The sequence below is a fragment of the Oncorhynchus masou genome, chromosome 28, assembly GCF_036934945.1.
Source record: "Oncorhynchus masou masou isolate Uvic2021 chromosome 28, UVic_Omas_1.1, whole genome shotgun sequence".
NCBI classification, from domain to species: domain Eukaryota; kingdom Metazoa; phylum Chordata; class Actinopteri; order Salmoniformes; family Salmonidae; genus Oncorhynchus; species Oncorhynchus masou.
Genome location: NC_088239.1, coordinates 85,183,887 through 85,203,668, shown reverse-complemented (window position 1 = coordinate 85,203,668; position 19,782 = coordinate 85,183,887). Strand labels below are relative to the sequence as shown.

Below are 19,782 nucleotides of genomic sequence, written 5' to 3'. Positions count from 1 at the left end.
TGATACCCAACAACGATGAGACAGCCCACAGGGAGGAGGTAGAAACTGACAGTAGTAGACCTGATTAACAACAACGATGAGACAGCCCACAGGGAGGAGGTAGAAACTGACAGTAGTAGACCTGATACCCAACAACGATGAGACAGCCCACAGGGAGGAGGTAGAAACTGACAGTAGTAGACCTGATTAACAACAACGATGAGACAGCCCACAGGGAGGAGGTAGAAACTGACAGTAGTAGACCTGATACCCAACAACGATGAGACAGCCCACAGGGAGGAGGTAGAAACTGACAGTAGTAGACCTGATACCCAACAACGATGAGACAGCCCACAGGGAGGAGGTAGAAACTGACAGTAGTAGACCTGATTAACAACAACGATGAGACAGCCCACAGGGAGGAGGTAGAAACTGACAGTAGTAGACCTGATACCCAACAACGATGAGACGGCCCACAGGGAGGAGGTAGAAACTGACAGTAGTAGACCTGATACCCAACAACGATGAGACAGCCCACAGGGAGGAGGTAGAAACTGACAGTAGTAGACCTGATACCCAACAACGATGAGACAGCCCACAGGGAGGAGGTAGAAACTGACAGTAGTAGACCTGATACCCAACAACGATGAGACAGCCCACAGGGAGGAGGTAGAAACTGACAGTAGTAGACCTGATTAACAACAACGATGAGACAGCCCACAGGGAGGAGGTAGAAACTGACAGTAGTAGACCTGATACCCAACAACGATGAGACAGCCCACAGGGAGGAGGTAGAAACTGACAGTAGTAGACCTGATACCCAACAACGATGAGACAGCCCACAGGGAGGAGGTAGAAACTGACAATAGTAGACCTGATACCCAACAACGATGAGACAGCCCACAGGGAGGAGGTAGAAACTGACAGTAGTAGACCTGATACCCAACAACGATGAGACAGCCCACAGGGAGGAGGTAGAAACTGACAGTAGTAGACCTGATACCCAACAACGATGAGACAGCCCACAGGGAGGAGGTAGAAACTGACAGTAGTAGACCTGATACCCAAAAACGATGAGACAGCCCACAGGGAGGAGGTAGAAACTGACAGTAGTAGACCTGATACCCAACAACGATGAGACAGCCCACAGGGAGGAGGTAGAAACTGACAGTAGTAGACCTGATTAACAACAACGATGAGACGGCCCACAGGGAGGAGGTAGAAACTGACAGTAGTAGACCTGATACCCAACAACGATGAGACAGCCCACAGGGAGGAGGTAGAAACTGACAGTAGTAGGCCTGATTAACAACAACGATGAGACAGCCCACAGGGAGGAGGTAGAAACTGACAGTAGTAGACCTGATACCCAACAACGATGAGACAGCCCACAGGGAGGAGGTAGAAACTGACAGTAGTAGACCTGATACCCAACAACGATGAGACAGCCCACAGGGAGGAGGTAGAAACTGACAGTAGTAGACCTGATTAACAACAACGATGAGACGGCCCACAGGGAGGAGGTAGAAACTGACAGTAGTTGACCTGATTAACAACAACGATGAGACGGCCCACAGGGAGGAGGTAGAAACTGACAGTAGTAGACCTGATACCCAACAACGATGAGACAGCCCACAGGGAGGAGGTAGAAACTGACAGTAGTAGACCTGATTAACAACAACGATGAGACAGCCTACAGGGAGGAGGTAGAAACTGACAGTAGTAGACCTGATACCCAACAACGATGAGACAGCCCACAGGGAGGAGGTAGAAACTGACAGTAGTAGACCTGATTAACAACAACGATGAGACGGCCTACAGGGAGGAGGTAGGCACTGACAGTAGTAGACCTGATACCCAACAACGATGAGACAGCCCACAGGGAGGAGGTAGAAACTGACAGTAGTAGACCTGATTAACAACAACGATGAGACAGCCCACAGGGAGGAGGTAGAAACTGACAGTAGTAGACCTGATACCCAACAACGATGAGACAGCCCACAGGGAGGAGGTAGAAACTGACAGTAGTAGACCTGATACCCAACAACGATGAGACAGCCCACAGGGAGGAGGTAGAAACTGACAGTAGTAGACCTGATACCCAACAACGATGAGACAGCCCACAGGGAGGAGGTAGAAACTGACAGTAGTAGACCTGATACCCAACAACGATGAGACAGCCCACAGGGAGGAGGTAGAAACTGACAGTAGTAGACCTGATACCCAACAACGATGAGACAGCCCACAGGGAGGAGGTAGAAACTGACAGTAGTAGACCTGATTAACAACAACGATGAGACGGCCTACAGGGAGGAGGTAGGCACTGACAGTAGTAGACCTGATACCCAACAACGATGAGACAGCCCACAGGGAGGAGGTAGAAACTGACAGTAGTAGACCTGATACCCAACAACGATGAGACAGCCCACAGGGAGGAGGTAGAAACTGACAGTAGTAGACCTGATACCCAACAACGATGAGACAGCCCACAGGGAGGAGGTAGAAACTGACAGTAGTAGACCTGATTAACAACAACGATGAGACAGCCCACAGGGAGGAGGTAGAAACTGACAGTAGTAGACCTGATACCCAACAACGATGAGACAGACCACAGGGAGGAGGTAGAAACTGACAGTAGTAGACCTGATACCCAACAACGATGAGACAGCCCACAGGGAGGAGGTAGAAACTGACAGTAGTAGACCTGATTAACAACAACGATGAGACAGCCCACAGGGAGGAGGTAGGCACTCTGACGGACGTGGTGCCAAGTAAACAACCTCTTCCTCAACATCAGCAAAACAAAGGATCTGATTGTGGATGAACCAGGCTGGACACACCCCCATCCTCATCAACGGGGTTGCCACGGAGACGGTCAAAAATATCAAGTTCCTCATTGGACTCATCTCAAAGGATCTCCCTCGTCAGCCTCCTGCCCTGAATAGCCCCCAGCTACTGACTATTAACCTCTAACCTCTAATCTGAACCCGGAATTTTGGACAGAAAATCTTAACGTGGCCACAGCCTTTCCTTTTCTTATTTTCCCTTAGAGCCGTACGTAGACTAGACAGACGCTCACAAACTTATTTTCCCTTAGAGCCGTACGTAGACTAGACAGACGCTCACAAACTTATTTTCCCTTAGAGCCGTACGAGCCGTACGTAGACTATTGACAGATTTAAAAGAATATGGAACATGAAAAAAATATTTCTGCTCACAAACTTATTTTCCCTGACAAACAGGAAATCAAACAGATGTTTAATTGCCATCGTTAAACAGAGGGAGATTTCAGCTTTCCAGTGCAACCACGTTTATTTCTCAACTCCTGCAGTTGCAGGCGTGGCATCATTTTAAACGCATCAGAGTTTCGAGGTTTAGGCAGAATGACATCTTAAAGGGGCAATGGCGTAAATATATATATATATAATTATTATTCATAATTAATAAATGATCAAATTAAATATGTTGAAAGTTCTAAAATAATACTTGGGTGGTATTGTTAAAGATATTGATATAGGCCAACTGATTAAAGTGTCGACAATGGAGTAGTCAACTGCTGTTCGTTTAACACCTGCTTCATTCTTCTGGAAGTTTGCAGACTCTTCAAGACGAAATCTGTAGCTCAGTTGCTAAACAATTAATTTTATGAATAAATGACATACTGCCATTCACGAATAGATTAGAAAATACTGAAATTCCTTCAGTGATTGAACTGATATTTTAAAAAAAAAATATATTTAAAAAAATGCATAATACAAAGAACTTCATATCCAAATTCATATCTTGCAGTAAAACTGTACATGTGACTTTAATCTCAAGAGAAGATGGATTTAATGTTAAAGGATTCATGTTTTCTTACTTAGAAAATAGTCCTGAACATAAAGACCTGGACCAAAAACAACTAACAATACACTGAATTCATACATTTTCAGTCATTTTTTGTTGTTGTAAAATCACAGCTAATTTCACCAATCTGGTAGGTAAACTCATTAAAGTATTTAAACATTTAGCTGTGTATTTAGGATGGAATCAAGGCGTTAGAATTTATCAGAGGCCACCAAAAGAGAGCTTGTTCGAAAACAATATTAGACGACCCCTTAAAAAGCCCAGAATGCCCTGGCTCGCTCCCTTTTCTATTTGGCTACTCTGTGTACTGCCTTATATTGACAGTGTTTTCTCTGTTTCCCACTTTCACCTTCTCCCTCTCTCTCCCTCTTTTTCTCTCTGTGTTTCTCTCTCTTGCTTTCTTTCTGCCCCCCCCCCCAGACTATATAGATGGAGACGGTGGATGGAGTAACTGGTCTCCATGCAGTGTAACCTGTGGGAACGGGAACCAGAAGAGGATCAGGTCATGTGGTTACGCCTGCAGCGCCACAGAGTCACGCACCTGTGACATGCCACCCTGCCCAGGTAAGGAGGGAGGGTTTGTGTGTGTGTGTGTGTGTGTGGATCCAGGGTTGTAATCATTAGTCCAAGCCGTAGAAAACAGTTGTGATGAAAGCAATAGTTTATAATGGACAAATTCAGGTAACCCCACCTCTTCAAGGAATACCTAGGATAGGATAAGTAATCCTTCTCACCACCCCCCCCCCCTTAAATGATTTAGATGCACTATTGTAAAGTGGCTGTTCCACTGGATGTCAGAAGGTGAATTCACCAATTTGTAAGTCGCTCTGGATAAGAGCGTCTGCTAAATGACTTAAATGTAGGTAGGTCCCTCCCCATTTGCTTGTGTTTGGTTCCTAGTGGATCCCTGGTCATCAGTTAAATGTTTTTTTAAAGGTGTTTTCTACTTGAATCGACATCTGCAGCATTTACAGCCAATGTGATCTTTGTGAACGTCGGGGGAAATTGCCTTTAAAAGTCTATCGCTACTCTTCCTGGGGTTTATTATGGATCCCCATTAGTTCCTGCCAAGGCAGCAGCTACTCTTCCTGGGGTTTATTATGGATCCCCATTAGTTCCTGTCAAGGCAGCAGCTACTCTTCCTGGGGTTTATTATGGATCCCCATTAGTTCCTGCCAAGGCAGCAGCTACTCTTCCTGGGGTTTATTATGGATCCCCATTAGTTCCTGCCAAGGCAGCAGCTACTCTTCCTGGGGTTTATTATGGATCCCCATGAGTTCCTGCCAAGGCAGCAGCTACTCTTCATGGGGTTTATTATGGATCCCCATTAGTTCCTGCCAAGGCAGCAGCTACTCTTCCCGGTTATCCAACAACATTAAGGCAGTTATATACAATTTAAAACATTACAATACTTTTCACAACTCATTGTGTTTCCTCAGGCCACTATTGTATTACCACATATCTACAACACAAAATCCGTGTGTGTGTGTGTGTGTGTGTGTGTGTGTGCCAATGTTTGTGTTGCTTCACAGTCCCCGCTGTTCTATAAGGTGTTTAATCTGATTCTCCTGCTGCATCAGTTACCTGATGTGGAATAGAGTTCCATGTAGTCATGGCTCTATGTAGTACTGTGGAATAGAGTTCCATGTAGTCATGGCTCTATGTAGTACTGTGGAATAGAGTTCCATGTAGTCATGGCTCTATGTAGTACGGTGGAATAGAGTTCCATGTAGTCATGGCTCTATGTAGTACTGTGGAATAGAGTTCCATGTAGTCATGGCTCTATGTAATACTGTGGAATAGAGTTCCATGTAGTCATGGCTCTATGTAGTACTGTGGAATAGAGTTCCATGTAGTCATGACTCTATGTAGTACTGTGGAATAGAGTTCCATGTCGTCATGGCTCTATGTAGTACTGTGGAATAGAGTTCCATGTAGTCATGGCTCTATGTAGTACTGTGGAATAGAGTTCCATGTCGTCATGGCTCTATGTAGTACTGTGGAATAGAGTTCCATGTAGTCATGGCTCTATGTAGTACTGTGGAATAGAGTTCCATGTAGTCATGTCTCTATGTAGTACTGTGGAATAGAGTTCCATGTAGTCATGGCTCTATGTAGTACTGTGGAATAGAGTTCCATGTAGTCATGGCTCTATGTAGTACTGTGGAATAGAGTTCCATGTAGTCATGGCTCTATGCAGTACTGTGGAATAGAGTTCCATGTAGTAATGTCTCTATGTAGTACTGTGGAATAGAGTTCCATGTAGTAATGTCTCTATGTAGTACTGTGGAATAGAGTTCCATGTATTCATGTCTCTATGTAGTACTGTGGAATAGAGTTCCATGTAGTCATGGCTCTATGTAGTACTGTGGAATAGAGTTCCATGTAGTCATGGCTCTATTTAGTACTGTGCACCTCCCATAGTCTGTTCTGGACTTGGGGACTGTGAAGAGACCTCTGGTGGCATGTCTTGTGGGGTATGCATGGGTGTCTGAGCTGTGCGCTAGTAGTTTAAAACAGACACCTCAGTGCATTCAACATGTCAATACTTCACACAAATACAAGTAGTGATGAAATCAATCTCTCTACTTTGAGCCAGGAGAGATTGACATGCATATTATTCATGGCAGCTCTCCTGGTACATTTAAGAGTTCGCCGTGCTGCACTGTTTGTGGCACCTGACCACACGACTGAACAGTAGTCTAGTTGCGACAACTAGGGGCCTGCAGGACCTGCCTTTGTTGATAGTGTGGTTAAGAAGGCAGACCAGCTCTTTATTATAGATGTAGAAGTGATAAGCTCGTCTGTTACATCATTCACTGACCATCTCTCTGTGTGCAGGTATTGAAGATGTGTTCAAGACAGCCGCCACTGAGGTCAGTCTACTGGCTGGAACAGATGAGTTCAACGCTACAGAGCTCTTTGGTGTCGGTAAGATTCTTCCCTCTTTACTCTCTTTTTATTTTCATCAGATTCATCCCTCTAGCTTTGTGTCAGGTTCTTCAAACGTGATTCTATTTAGCATTAGTGTCCAACTCAGGGTTGGGATCCCATGTCGATTCAGTCAATTCCATGTCTTTTCAGTCTCAATTTCCATTCACGTCCTGACTCTACTAAATTGTAATGGACTTAACTCCAAACCCTGGTCCAGTCTTCTCTACACTGTCCATTGATTTTTAGTGGGAATTCCTGCTCTAGTCATTGTATTTCTATGGTCCACCCTGCACAGTTCAGCCTTCCTGGGCCTGCTTATCATTCCTCAGAGCTTCACTGGGACGGAGGAGGAGAAAGAGGAGAGGAAGAACACAGCAAACTCTGCTCTGTGATCTGGTCCCAATAACACGCTCTGTGATCTGATCCCAATCTGGTCCCAATAACACACTGTGATCTGGTCCCAATAACACGCTCTGTGATCTGGTCCCAATAGCACACTGCTCTGTGATCTGGTCCCAATAGCACACTGCTCTGTGATCTGGTCCCAATAACACGCTCTGCGATCTGGTCCCAATAACACGCTCTGCGATCTGGTCCCAATAACACGCTCTGCGATCTGGTCCCAATAACACGCTCTGCGATCTGGTCCCAATAACACGCTCTGCGATCTGGTCCCAATAACACGCTCTGCGATCTGGTCCCAATAACACGCTCTGCGATCTGGTCCCAATAACACGCTCTGCGATCTGGTCCCAATAACACGCTCTGCGATCTGGTCCCAATAACACGCTCTGCGATCTGGTCCCAATAACACGCTCTGCGATCTGGTCCCAATAACACGCTCTGCGATCTGGTCCCAATAACACGCTCTGCGATCTGGTCCCAATAACACGCTCTGCGATCTGGTCCCAATAACACGCTCTGCGATCTGGTCCCAATAGCACACTGCTCTGTGATCTGGTCCCAATAACACGCTCTGCGATCTGGTCCCAATAACCTCAGCCAGGAGAAACACACACCTTTATTTTGCTACAACTTTAACATGCTGCACATAGCGACCTAGCAATAACGCCTGCAAAATATGTCTACGGGACCAATACGATATTTGGCTATATGCACATTGTTACGTCAAACCAATAAAGCAATTTTTGAAATTAAATAAAGGGACCGAGCGAGAGAGGAAGAGAGCGAGAGATCCAGACTAACTCTGTCTCTTCTAGACCCAGACAGCTGTAGGGAGAGATCCAGACTAACTAACTTTGTCTCTTCTAGACCCAGACAGCTGTAGGGAGAGATCCAGGCTAACTCTGTATCTTCTAGACCCAGACAGCTGTAGGGAGAGATCCAGACTAACTCTGTCTCTTCTAGACCCAGACAGCTGTAGGGAGACATCCAGACTAACTCTCTCTCTCCCTTCTAGACACGGACAGCTGTAGGGAGAGATCCAGACTAACTCTCTCTCTCTTCTAGACACGGACAGCTGTAGGGAGAGATCCAGTCTAACTCTGTCTCTGTCTCTAATGTCTTCTAGACCCAGACAGCTGTAGGGAGAGATCCAGACCGACTAACTGTCTCTTCTAGACCCAGACAGCTGTAGGGAGAGATCCAGACTAACTCTCTCTCTCCCTTCTAGACACGGACAGCTGTAGGGAGAGATCCAGACTAACTCTCTCTCTCTTCTAGACACGGACAGCTGTAGGGAGAGATCCAGTCTAACTCTGTCTCTGTCTCTAATGTCTTCTAGACCCAGACAGCTGTAGGGAGAGATCCAGACTAACTCTGTCTCTGTCTCTAATGTCTTCTAGACCCAGACAGCTGTAGGGAGAGATCCAGACTAACTCTCTCTCTCTTCTAGACACGGACAGCTGTAGGGAGAGATCCAGACTAACTCTCTCTCTCTTCTAGACACGGACAGCTGTAGGGAGAGATCCAGACTAACTCTCTCTCTCTTCTAGACACGGACAGCTGTAGGGAGAGAACCAGTCTAACTCTGTCTCTGTCTCTAATGTCTTCTAGACCCAGACAGCTGTAGGGAGAGATCCAGACTAACTCTCTCTCTCTTCTAGACACGGACAGCTGTAGGGAGAGATCCAGACTAACTCTCTCTCTCTTCTAGACCCAGACAGCTGTAGGGAGAGATCCAGACTAACTCTTTCTCTAATGTCTTCTAGACACGGACAGCTGTAGGGAGAGATCCAGACTAACTCTGTCTCTGTCTCTAATGTCTTCTAGACCCAGACAGTTGTAGGGAGAGATCCAGACTAACTCTGTCTCTAATGTCTTCTAGACACGGACAGCTGTAGGGAGAGATCCAGACTAACTCTCTCTCTCTTCTAGACCCAGACAGCTGTAGGGAGAGATCCAGACTAACTCTTTCTCTAATGTCTTCTAGACACGGACAGCTGTAGGGAGAGATCCAGACTAACTCTGTCTCTGTCTCTAATGTCTTCTAGACCCAGACAGTTGTAGGGAGAGATCCAGACTAACTCTGTCTCTAATGTCTTCTAGACACGGACAGCTGTAGGGAGAGATCCAGACTAACTCTGTCTCTGTCTCTAATGTCTTCTAGACACGGACAGCTGTAGGGAGAGATCCAGACTAACTCTCTCTCTCTTCTAGACACGGACAGCTGTGAACGCTGGATGAACTGTAAGTCTGAGTTCCTGAAGAAATACATGACCAAAGTCTCCAACGACCTCCCCAGCTGCCCCTGCTCCTACCCCACCGAGGTGGCCTACAGCACGGCCGACGTCCCCGACCCCGCCACACGCCGGGCCTTCCGCTGGAAAGACGCCAGCGGCCCCAAGGAGAAACTAGAGATCTACAAACCCACGGCCCGGTACTGCATCCGTTCCATGTTAACTCTAGAGTCCACTACTCTGGCTGCACAGCACTGCTGCTACAATGACAACATGAAGCTCATCACCCGGGGTAAAGGAGCAGGAACACCCAACCTCATCAGCAATGAGTTCTCTGCTGACCTCCACTACAAGGTCGACGTCCTGCCCTGGATCATCTGTAAGGGGGACTGGAGTCGTTATAACCAGGTCAGGCCTCCTAACAACGGGCAGAAGTGCCCAGACAACCCCCTGGATGAGGATTACCTCAAACAAGTTGAGGAGGCATGGGAGTTTTAGAACTGGAGAGATGAACATATTAAGGGAAAAAAACATATGAAATATTTGTCTGAATCTTGTACTTCAATTGCTGCTCCAAACCATCCAAGGCCAGAGTCCAAATGAACAGGACTGTCTGTTGATATCAGCCAACGTGATAAAGAGGCAACATATTGCTCACATGGACACATCATTGTCCTCAGAGACTATGGACTCTATTTTAATAAAAACAAACTCAATGGTAAATCTAACCACTGGCGCTAGGGCTACAGGTTCAGGGGCGTGTCAGAAATATTTTTGTCTATTTTCATAACCAGAATTATTGTCTCAGTAGCAGGCGGTGGTGCGTAAGGGCTGGGTTTTGATGGCAGGCGGTGGTGCATAAGGGCTGGGTTTTGATGGCAGGCGGTGGTGCATAAGGGCTGGGTTTTGATGGCAGGCGGTGGTGCATAAGGGCTGGCTTTTGATGGCAGGCGGTGGTGCATAAGGGCTGTGTTTTGATAGCAGGCGGTGGTGCATAAGGGCTGGGTTCTGATAGGCGGTGGTGCATAAGGGCTGGGTTTTGATGGCAGGCGGTGGTGCATAAGGGCTGGGTTTTGATGGCAGGCGGTGGTGCATAAGGGCTGGGTTTTGATGGCAGGCGGTGGTGCATAAGGGCTGGCTTTTGATGGCAGGCGGTGGTGCATAAGGGCTGGGTTTTGATAGCAGGCGGTGGTGCATAAGGGCTGGGTTTTGATAGCAGGCGGTGGTGCATAAGGGCTGGGTTTTGATGGCAGGCGGTGGTGCATAAGGGCTGGGTTTTGATGGCAGGCGGTGGTGCATAAGGGCTGGGTTTTGATGGCAGGCGGTGGTGCATAAGGGCTGGGTTTTGATGGCAGGCGGTGCTGTATAAGGGCTGGGTTTTGATAGCAGGCGGTGGTGCATAAGGGCTGGGTTTTGATGGCAGGCGGTGGTGCATAAGGGCTGGGTTTTGATAGCAGGCGGTGGTGCATAATGGCTGGGTTTTGATGGCAGGCGGTGGTGCATAAGGGCTGGGTTTTGATAGCAGGCGGTGGTGCATAAGGGCTGGGTTTTGATAGCAGGCGGTGGTGCATAAGGGCTGGGTTTTGATGGCAGGCGGTGGTGCATAAGGGCTGGGTTTTGATGGCAGGCGGTGGTGCATAAGGGCTGGGTTTTGATAGCAGGCGGTGGTGCATAAGGGCTGGGTTTTGATAGCAGGCGGTGGTGCATAAGAGCTGGGTTTTGATGAATAAACAAGTTGATGCTACAGAATGTCGAAGGCTTGTTGACCCCTCACTGGCCAATCAGAATGGGCTCCATGACTAAATTATGTGGTTTCTTCAAGCTGTGTATTTATGGTATTTTATGTATTGCGTTGTCATCAACTCCAATGTTAGTCCGTTATAGTTTGTTAAAGAGCCTACAGAAACAAAATAACAACACGTAGACCTATCCTATATTTACTAAACATAGTACATTTGTAGTAAATGTTTTTGAACAGTAATTACTTCAATATGCAAATCTATTGTTAACATATCATTCACACTGATATACAGAGAATGTATGTGAACCCTTTGAATGACCTCGATTTCTGCATGAATTGGTCATAAATTTTTATCTGATCTTCATCTCGGTCACAACAAGACAAACACAGTCTGCTTAAACTAATAACACACAATTATACATTTTCATGTCTTTATTAATCACACCGTGTAAACATTCACAGTGCAGGGTGGGAAAACGTATGAGACCCTTTGTATTTAATAACTGGTTGACCCTCCTTCGGCAGCAATAACCTCAACCAAACACAGTATCATAACACAGCCTCCTTACCATCAGCCAAACACAGTATCATAACACAGCCTCCTTACCATCAGCCAAACACAGTATCATAACACAACCTCCTTACCATCAGCCAAACACAGTATCATAACACAACCTCCTTACCATCAGCCAAACACAGTATCATAACACAGCCTCCTTACCATCAGCCAAACACAGTATCATAACACAGCCTCAACACCAGAACCCAGAACCAAATCTTGTGTGTTAGCTATGACATGCATGTTAAGTCTGTTGAGTGAATTATCATGACCACGGCTCCCATCCAGAACCTGTGACGGGATGGGTCACCATTCTACTAGTTTCCCACTGCCAGACATAACACACAGACTGGCTGTGGTCAGGGCTAGTTTTCTACCGCCCTCTCCTAAAGGTGACTTGGGCAGATATATGATATTCCGGTTCCCATATGTGATTATACACTTGTTATTCAGAATGCACTTGTTTATTTTTGTTGTTTTTGACGAACCCGATCTGCCCTCAACTATGCCCTATGGATCCGCCCTCCACTCTGCGCTCCACTCTGCCCTCCACTCTGCTCTATGGATCTGCCCTCCACTCTGCCCTCCACTCTGCCCTATGGATCCGCCCTCCACTCTGCCCTATGGATCTGCCCTCCACTCTGCTCTATGGATCTGCCCTCCACTCTGCCCTATGGATCTGCCCTCCACTCTGCCCTATGGATCTGCCCTCCACTCTGCTCTATGGATCTGCCCTCCACTCTGCTCTATGGATCTGCCCTCCACTCTGCTCTATGGATCTGCCCTATGGATCTGCCCTCCACTCTGCCCTATGGATCTGCCCTCCACTCTGCCCTATGGATCTGCCCTCCACTCTGCCCTATGGATCTGCGCTCCACTCTGCCCTCCACTCTGCCCTCCACTCTGCCCTATGGATCTGCCCTCCACTCTGCCCTATGGATCTGCCCTCCACTCTGCCCTATGGATCTGCCCTATGGATCTGCCCTCCACTCTGCCCTCCACTCTGCCCTATGGATCTGCCCTATGGATCTGCCCTCCACTCTGCCCTATGGATCTGCCCTCCACTCTGCCCTATGGATCTGCCCTCCACTCTGCTCTATGGATCTGCCCTCCACTCTGCCCTCCACTCTGCCCTCCACTCTGCCCTCCACTCTGCCCTCCACTCTGCCCTATGGATCTGCCCTCCACTCTGCCCTCCACTCTGCCCTCCACCCTCACTCTGCCCTATGGATCTGCCCTCCACTCTGCCCTCCACTCTGCCCTCCACTCTGCCCTCCACTCTGCCCTCCACTCTGCCCTATGGATCTGCCCTCCACTCTGCCCTCCATTCTGCTCTATGGATCCGCCCTCCACTCTGCCCTATGGATCTGCCCTCCACTCTGCCCTCCACTCTGCCCTATGGATCTGCCCTCCACTCTGCCCTCCACTCTGCTCTATGGATCCGCCCTCCACTCTGCCCTATGGATCTGCCCTCCACTCTGCCCTCCATTCTGCTCTATGGACCTGCCCTCCACTCTGCCCTATGGACCTGCCCTCCACTCTGCCCTATGGACCTGCCCTCCACTCTGCCCTATGGACCTGCCCTCCACTCTGCCCTATGGATCTGCCCTCCACTCTGCCCTATGGACCTGCCCTCCACTCTGCTCTATGGATCTGCCCTCCACTCTGCGCTCCACTCTGCCCTCCACTCTGCCCTATGGATCTGCCCTCCACTCTGCCCTCCACTCTGCTCTATGGATCCGCCCTCCACTCTGCCCTATGGATCTGCCCTCCACTCTGCCCTATGGACCTGCCCTCCACTCTGCTCTATGGATCTGCCCTCCACTCTGCGCTCCACTCTGCCCTCCACTCTGCCCTATGGATCTGCCCTCCACTCTGCCCTCCACTCTGCCCTCCACTCTGCCCTATGGATCTGCCCTCCATTCTGCTCTATGGATCTGCCCTCCACTCTGCCCTCCACTCTGCCCTATGGATCTGCCCTCCACTCTGCCCTCCACTCTGCCCTATGGATCTGCCCTCCACTCTGCCCTATGGATCTGCCCTCCACTCTGCCCTCCACTCTGCCCTCCACTCTGCCCTATGGACCTGCCCTCCACTCTGCTCTATGGATCTGCCCTCCACTCTGCGCTCCACTCTGCCCTCCACTCTGCTCTATGGATCTGCCCTCCACTCTGCCCTATGGATCTGCCCTCCACTCTGCGCTCCACTCTGCCCTCCACTCTGCCCTCCACTCTGCTCTATGGATCTGCCCTCCACTCTGCTCTATGGATCTGCCCTCCACTCTGCTCTATGGATCTGCCCTCCACTCTGCTCTATGGATCTGCCCTCCACTCTGCCCTATGGATCTGCCCTCCACTCTGCCCTATGGATCTGCCCTATGGATCTGCCCTCCACTCTGCCCTCCACTCTGCCCTATGGATCTGCCCACCACTCTGCCCTATGGATCTGCCCTCCACTCTGCCCTATCGATCTGCCCACCACTCTGCCCTATGGATCTGCCCTCCACTCTGCCCTCCACTCTGCCCTACGGATCTGCCCTCCACTCTGCCCTATGGATCTGCCCTCCACTCTGCCCTATGGATCTGCCCTCCACTCTGCCCTATGGATCTGCCCTCCACTCTGCCCTATGGATCTGCCCTCCACTCTGCTCTCCACTCTGCCCTATGGATCTGCCCTCCACTCTGCCCTCCACTCTGCCCTATGGATCTGCCCTCCACTCTGCCCTTTGGATCTGCCCTCCACTCTGCCCTATGGATCTGCCCTCCACTCTGCTCTCCACTCTGCCCTATGGATCTGCCCTCCACTCTGCCCTATGGATCTGCCCTCCACTATGCTCTCCACTCTGCCCTCCACTCTGCTCTATGGATCTGCCCTCCACTCTGCCCTCCACTCTGCCCTATGGATCTGCCCTCCACTCTGCTCTCCACTCTGCCCTATGGATCTGCCCTCCACTCTGCCCTATGGATCTGCCCTCCACTATGCTCTCCACTCTGCCCTATGGATCTGCCCTCCACTATGCTCTCCACTCTACCCTATGGATCTGCCCTCCACTCTGCCCTCCACTCTACCCTATGGATCTGCCCTCCACTCTGCTCTCCACTCTGCCCTATGGATCTGCCCTCCACTCTGCCCTATGGATCTGCCCTCCACTATGCTCTCCACTCTACCCTATGGATTTGCTCTCTCCAGACCATTATCTCCGGTGTAAAAAAACCCCATTTATTTTCTAAAGTATTTATTGAGCTGTCCCTTCATTTACCAGTGTTGAGTGCTTATTATGGTCTCTGATTGGTTAATGGCTGAATGCTAACTTGAGATGCATCTAGAAACACTCAGAAGTCAGAAACACCTAGCAACACTCAAACTTTAGCTTAAATCAGTGTTTAATGTCGATCTTTGTGCCAAAGCCCCTCATCATCTCAAGTTAGGATTCAGCCCAGTAATAGAGAATGCAATATGTCAATGCAGTTGTTGTGATATACATTTTTCTAAATAAAAAAACCTGAATTAGGATGCACGTTTTCTCTGAAATGCTATCTTTATGCTTTAATGTTCGTTGTGCCTGTCGACATGTGACACACCGAGTGTACCAAACACCTGCTCTTTCCGTGACAGAGACTGACCAGGTGAAAGCTATGATCCCTTATTGATGTCACTTGTTAAATCCACTTCAATCAGTATAGATGAAGAGGAGGAGAAGAGGATAAAGAATGATTTTTAAGCCTTGAGACATGGATTGTGTTTGTCATTCAGAGGATGAATGGGCAAGTGCCTTTGAACGGGGTGGGAGGTGCCAGGCGCACCGGTTTGTGTCAAGAACTGCTGCTGGGCTTTTCACACTTCCCGTTTGTATCGAGGTCCAGCACTGAAAAGACATCGAGCCAACTTGACACAACTGTTGGAAAGCATTGGAGTCAACATGGGCCAGCATCCCTGTGGAAAGCTTTCAACACCTTGTAGAGTCAGGCGGCAGGTAGCCTAGTGGTTAGAGCATCGGGCCACTAAACGAAAGGTTTCTAGATTGAATCCCTGAGCTGACAAGGTAAAAATCTGTTCTGCCCCTGAACAAGGCAGTTAACCCTCTGTTCCCCGGTATGCCGACATTGTAAAAAATAATTTATTCTTCACTGGCTTGCCTAGTTAAATAAAGGTTACATTTTAAAATGTAATTAAGAGTCCATGCCCTGACAAATTGAGGATGTTCTAAGTGCAAAATGGGTAGGATGTAACTCATTGTTAGGTCCTTATTGTTTTGTCCACTCAATGTATATATTATTATAAACTGGGTGGTTGGAGCCCTGAATGCTGATTGGCTGACAGCCGTGTTATATCAGACCGTATACCACGGGTATGACGGAATCCTTTATTTTTACATCTCTAATTACGTTGGCAACCAGTTTATAATGAGGCACCTCGGGGGTTTGTGGTATATGGCCAATATACCACGGCTAAGGATACACTGTGTTGCATCGAGCATAAGAACAGCCCTTCGCCGCAGTATATTGGCCTTATACCACACTGCCCCGGGCCTGATTGGTTAACCCATAAGAGTCTAAGCCGGGGGAGGGAGTTCTACTAAGCTATATGGAATTGTTTTAAGGTCATACCAAGTAAAATTTAGCTATGTGGTTTTGAATTTGAAGAACCCATGAAAGTATCAAAAAATCTATACAAAATTATTTGATTAAAATCATATTTTTGGCCTTACTGCTATTAGCCCATATGGACGTATTGAATTACAGATTTACTACATTTAACAAGAGATAGTCCCCCCCCCAAAATAAAATAACAGTTTGTTCTGAAGTGTCTGACCTATATCAGGAGTTTGTTTAATTATATATATGTAAAAAAAATATATATTATATGTATTTAACCCCATATTTTTGGTACATAAAAGTCTCCATATATACTTTCACTCATTTTGAACTGGTACTGAGGGACATTCATGGGGGTCTTGTGAGGCCTGTGAACAAAACAGGTGAGTCTCTCACCTGTCCAGAGGGGGGTCATGTTCTGTGGAGCCTGTGAACAAAACAGGTGAGTCTCTCACCTGTCCACAGAGGGGTCATGTTCTGTGGAGCCTGTGAACAAAACAGGTGAGTCTCTCACCTGTCCACAGAGGGGTCATGTTCTGTGGAGCCTGTGAACAAAACAGGTGAGTCTCTCACCTGTCCACAGAGGGGTCATGTTCTGTGGAGCCTGTGAACAAAACAGGTGAGTCTCTCACCTGTCCACAGAGGGGTCATGTTCTGTGGGGCCTGTGAACAAAACAGGTGAGTCTCTCACCTGTCCACAGAGGGGTCATGTTCTGTGGAGCCTGTGAACAAAACAGGTGAGTCTCTCACCTGTCCACAGAGGGGTCATGTTCTGTGGGGCCTGTGAACAAAACAGGTGAGTCTCTCACCTGTCCACAGAGGGGTCATGTTCTGTGGAGCCTGTGAACAAAACAGGTGAGTCTCTCACCTGTCCACAGAGGGGTCATGTTCTGTGGAGCCTGTGGGGCCTGTGGGAGTTCTAGAGCAACACTTATAAACCCAGAGTCGTTCCAGTATTGTGCTAAATCGATTTTCACAGGGGAGCGGACACCGACTCTAGAGGTTCAATTAGATCGTATAGAGCCATAATAATTTGATGGAACAGCATATCAGTGAAGCACAATATCAAGGGTGTAACTCCTGGGATTATAATTGTAGAAAGGTATTTTGCATCAGGATGCTTTGAATCAGCTGCTGCTATTCACCTTCCTTCTAATCTGGGGATAATCATCAATAACAAAACCCAAAAAGGTTACGCCCAGCGTACAAGACTCCCATTTACTTTCATTCAGTATGCCACTGAGACGCAGCTGGTCCTTGTTGATAGGATTGTGATATTCTGTAAGGGGGAGGAAGGTGGCCCACGAAACATAACATGGATCACACTCTTTATCTTTGGATTGTCTGAGTCATTTCTCTGAGAATGTACACCACACACACACACACTTGGAGCAGGTGGGGCCCTCTGACCATTCCCTGTGATGAAAGAGAACATACTGGAGTCATTGTCTTACAGGCCTCATTCCTTAGAGCCTGCCTGCCTTTAGTGTTGTGTGTCTGAGACTCAGCTGGGTTGCTGTATCAGGGTCTCTCTTGTCACTGCCTTTGGACAGCAGCAGGTCGCAGCACGTTCCAGCTCTGCGTCACACCCCTCAGGGACGTCTTCCTTCTGCTTAACACAACACACACTGTCTTCATTACAGCCTTCTCTTTACGTAGTGTTCTCTCTTTACGTAGTGTTCTCTCTTTACGTAGTGTAGTCTCTCTTTATGTAGTGTTCTCTCTTTATGTAGTGTTCTCTCTTTACGTAGTGTTCTCTCTTTACGTAGTGTTCTCTCTTTACGTAGTGTTCTCTCTTTACGTAGTGTTATCTCTTTACGTAGTGTTCTCTCTTTACGTAGTGTTCTCTCTTTACGTAGTGTTCTCTCTTTATGTAGTGTTCTCTCTTTACGTAGTGTTCTCTCTTTACGTAGTGTTCTCTCTTTACGTAGTGTTCTCTCTTTATGTAGTGTTCTCTCTTTATGTAGTGTTCTCTCTTTACGTAGTGTGTTCTCTCTTTATGTAGTGTTCTCTCTTTACGTAGTGTTCTCTCTTTACGTAGTGTTCTCTCTTTATGTAGTGTTCTCTCTTTACGTAGTGTTCTCTCTTTACGTAGTGTTCTCTCTTTCTGTAGTGTTCTCTCTTTACGTAGTGTAGTCTCTCTCTTTACGTAGTGTTCTCTCTTTACGTAGTGTTCTCTCTTTATGTAGTGTTCTCTCTTTACGTAGTGTTCTCTCTTTACGTAGTGTTCTCTCTTTATGTAGTGTGTTCTCTCTTTATGTAGTGTTCTGTCTTTACGTTGTGTTCTCTCTTTATGTAGTGTTCTCTCTTTATGTAGTGTTCTGTCTTTACGTTGTGTTCTCTCTTTATGTAGTGTTCTCTCTTTACGTAGTGTTCTCTTATGTAGTGTTCTCTCTTTACGTAGTGTAGTCTCTCTCTTTACGTAGTGTTCTCTCTTTACGTAGTGTTCTCTCTTTACGTAGTGTTCTCTCTTTACGTAGTGTAGTCTCTCTTTACGTAGTGTTCTCTCTTTACGTAGTGTTCTCTCTTTACGTAGTGTTCTCTCTTTACGTAGTGTTCTCTCTTTATGTAGTGTAGTCTCTCTTTATGCAGTGTTCTCTCTTTATGTAGTGTTCTCTCTTTACGTAGTGTTCTCTCTTTACGTAGTGTTCTCTCTTTATGTAGTGTTCTCTCTTTACGTAGTGTTCTCTCTTTACGTAGTGTTCTCTCTTTATGTAGTGTAGTCTCTCTCTTTACGTAGTGTTCTCTCTTTACGTAGTGTTCTCTCTTTATGTAGTGTCTCTCTTTATGTAGTGTTCTCTCTTTACGTAGTGTTCTCTCTTTATGTAGTGTTCTCTCTTTATGTAGTGTTCTCTCTTTACGTAGTGTAGTCTCTCTCTTTACGTAGTGTTCTCTCTTTACGTAGTGTTCTCTCTTTACGTAGTGTTCTCTCTTTATGTAGTGTTCTCTCTTTACGTAGTGTTCTCTCTTTACGTAGTGTTCTCTCTTTATGTAGTGTTCTCTCTTTACGTAGTGTAGTGTTCTCTCTTTACGTAGTGTAGTCTCTCTCTTTACGTAGTGTTCTCTCTTTACGTAGTGTTCTCTCTTTACGTAGTGTTCTCTCTTTACGTAGTGTTCTCTCTTTACGTAGTGTAGTCTCTCTTTATGTAGTGTAGTCTCTCTTTACGTAGTGTAGTCTCTCTTTACGTAGTGTTCTCTCTTTACGTAGTGTTCTCTCTTTACGTAGTGTTCTCTCTTTACGTAGTGTTCTCTCTTTACGTAGTGTAGTCTCTCTTTACGTAGTGTTCTCTCTTTACGTAGTGTTCTCTCTTTACGTAGTGTTCTCTCTTTACGTAGTGTTCTCTCTTTATGTAGTGTAGTCTCTCTTTATGCAGTGTTCTCTCTTTATGTAGTGTTCTCTCTTTACGTAGTGTTCTCTCTTTACGTAGTGTTCTCTCTTTACGTAGTGTAGTCTCTCTCTTTACGTAGTGTTCTCTCTTTACGTAGTGT

The 19,782-nt window shown here is 47.2% G+C and overlaps 1 protein-coding gene across 2 annotated transcripts in view; it reads left to right on the top strand.

Annotated features, from left to right (window-relative positions):
- LOC135518427 (isthmin-1-like) overlaps window positions 1-19,782 on the top strand; it is a 336,779-nt gene that overhangs the window by 42,132 nt on the left and 274,865 nt on the right. Inside the window, exons 4-6 of one of the 2 annotated variants that reach the window (XM_064943601.1) lie at window positions 4,246-4,389; window positions 6,667-6,756; window positions 9,379-10,345. In XM_064943601.1, the coding sequence (XP_064799673.1) occupies window positions 4,246-4,389; window positions 6,667-6,756; window positions 9,379-9,896 (752 nt within the window). In that variant the 3' untranslated portion in view covers window positions 9,897-10,345. Of the gene's footprint in view, window positions 1-4,245; window positions 4,390-6,666; window positions 6,757-9,378; window positions 10,346-19,782 lie in introns of those variants that run through there. The other variant, XM_064943602.1, reaches the window with a different exon arrangement.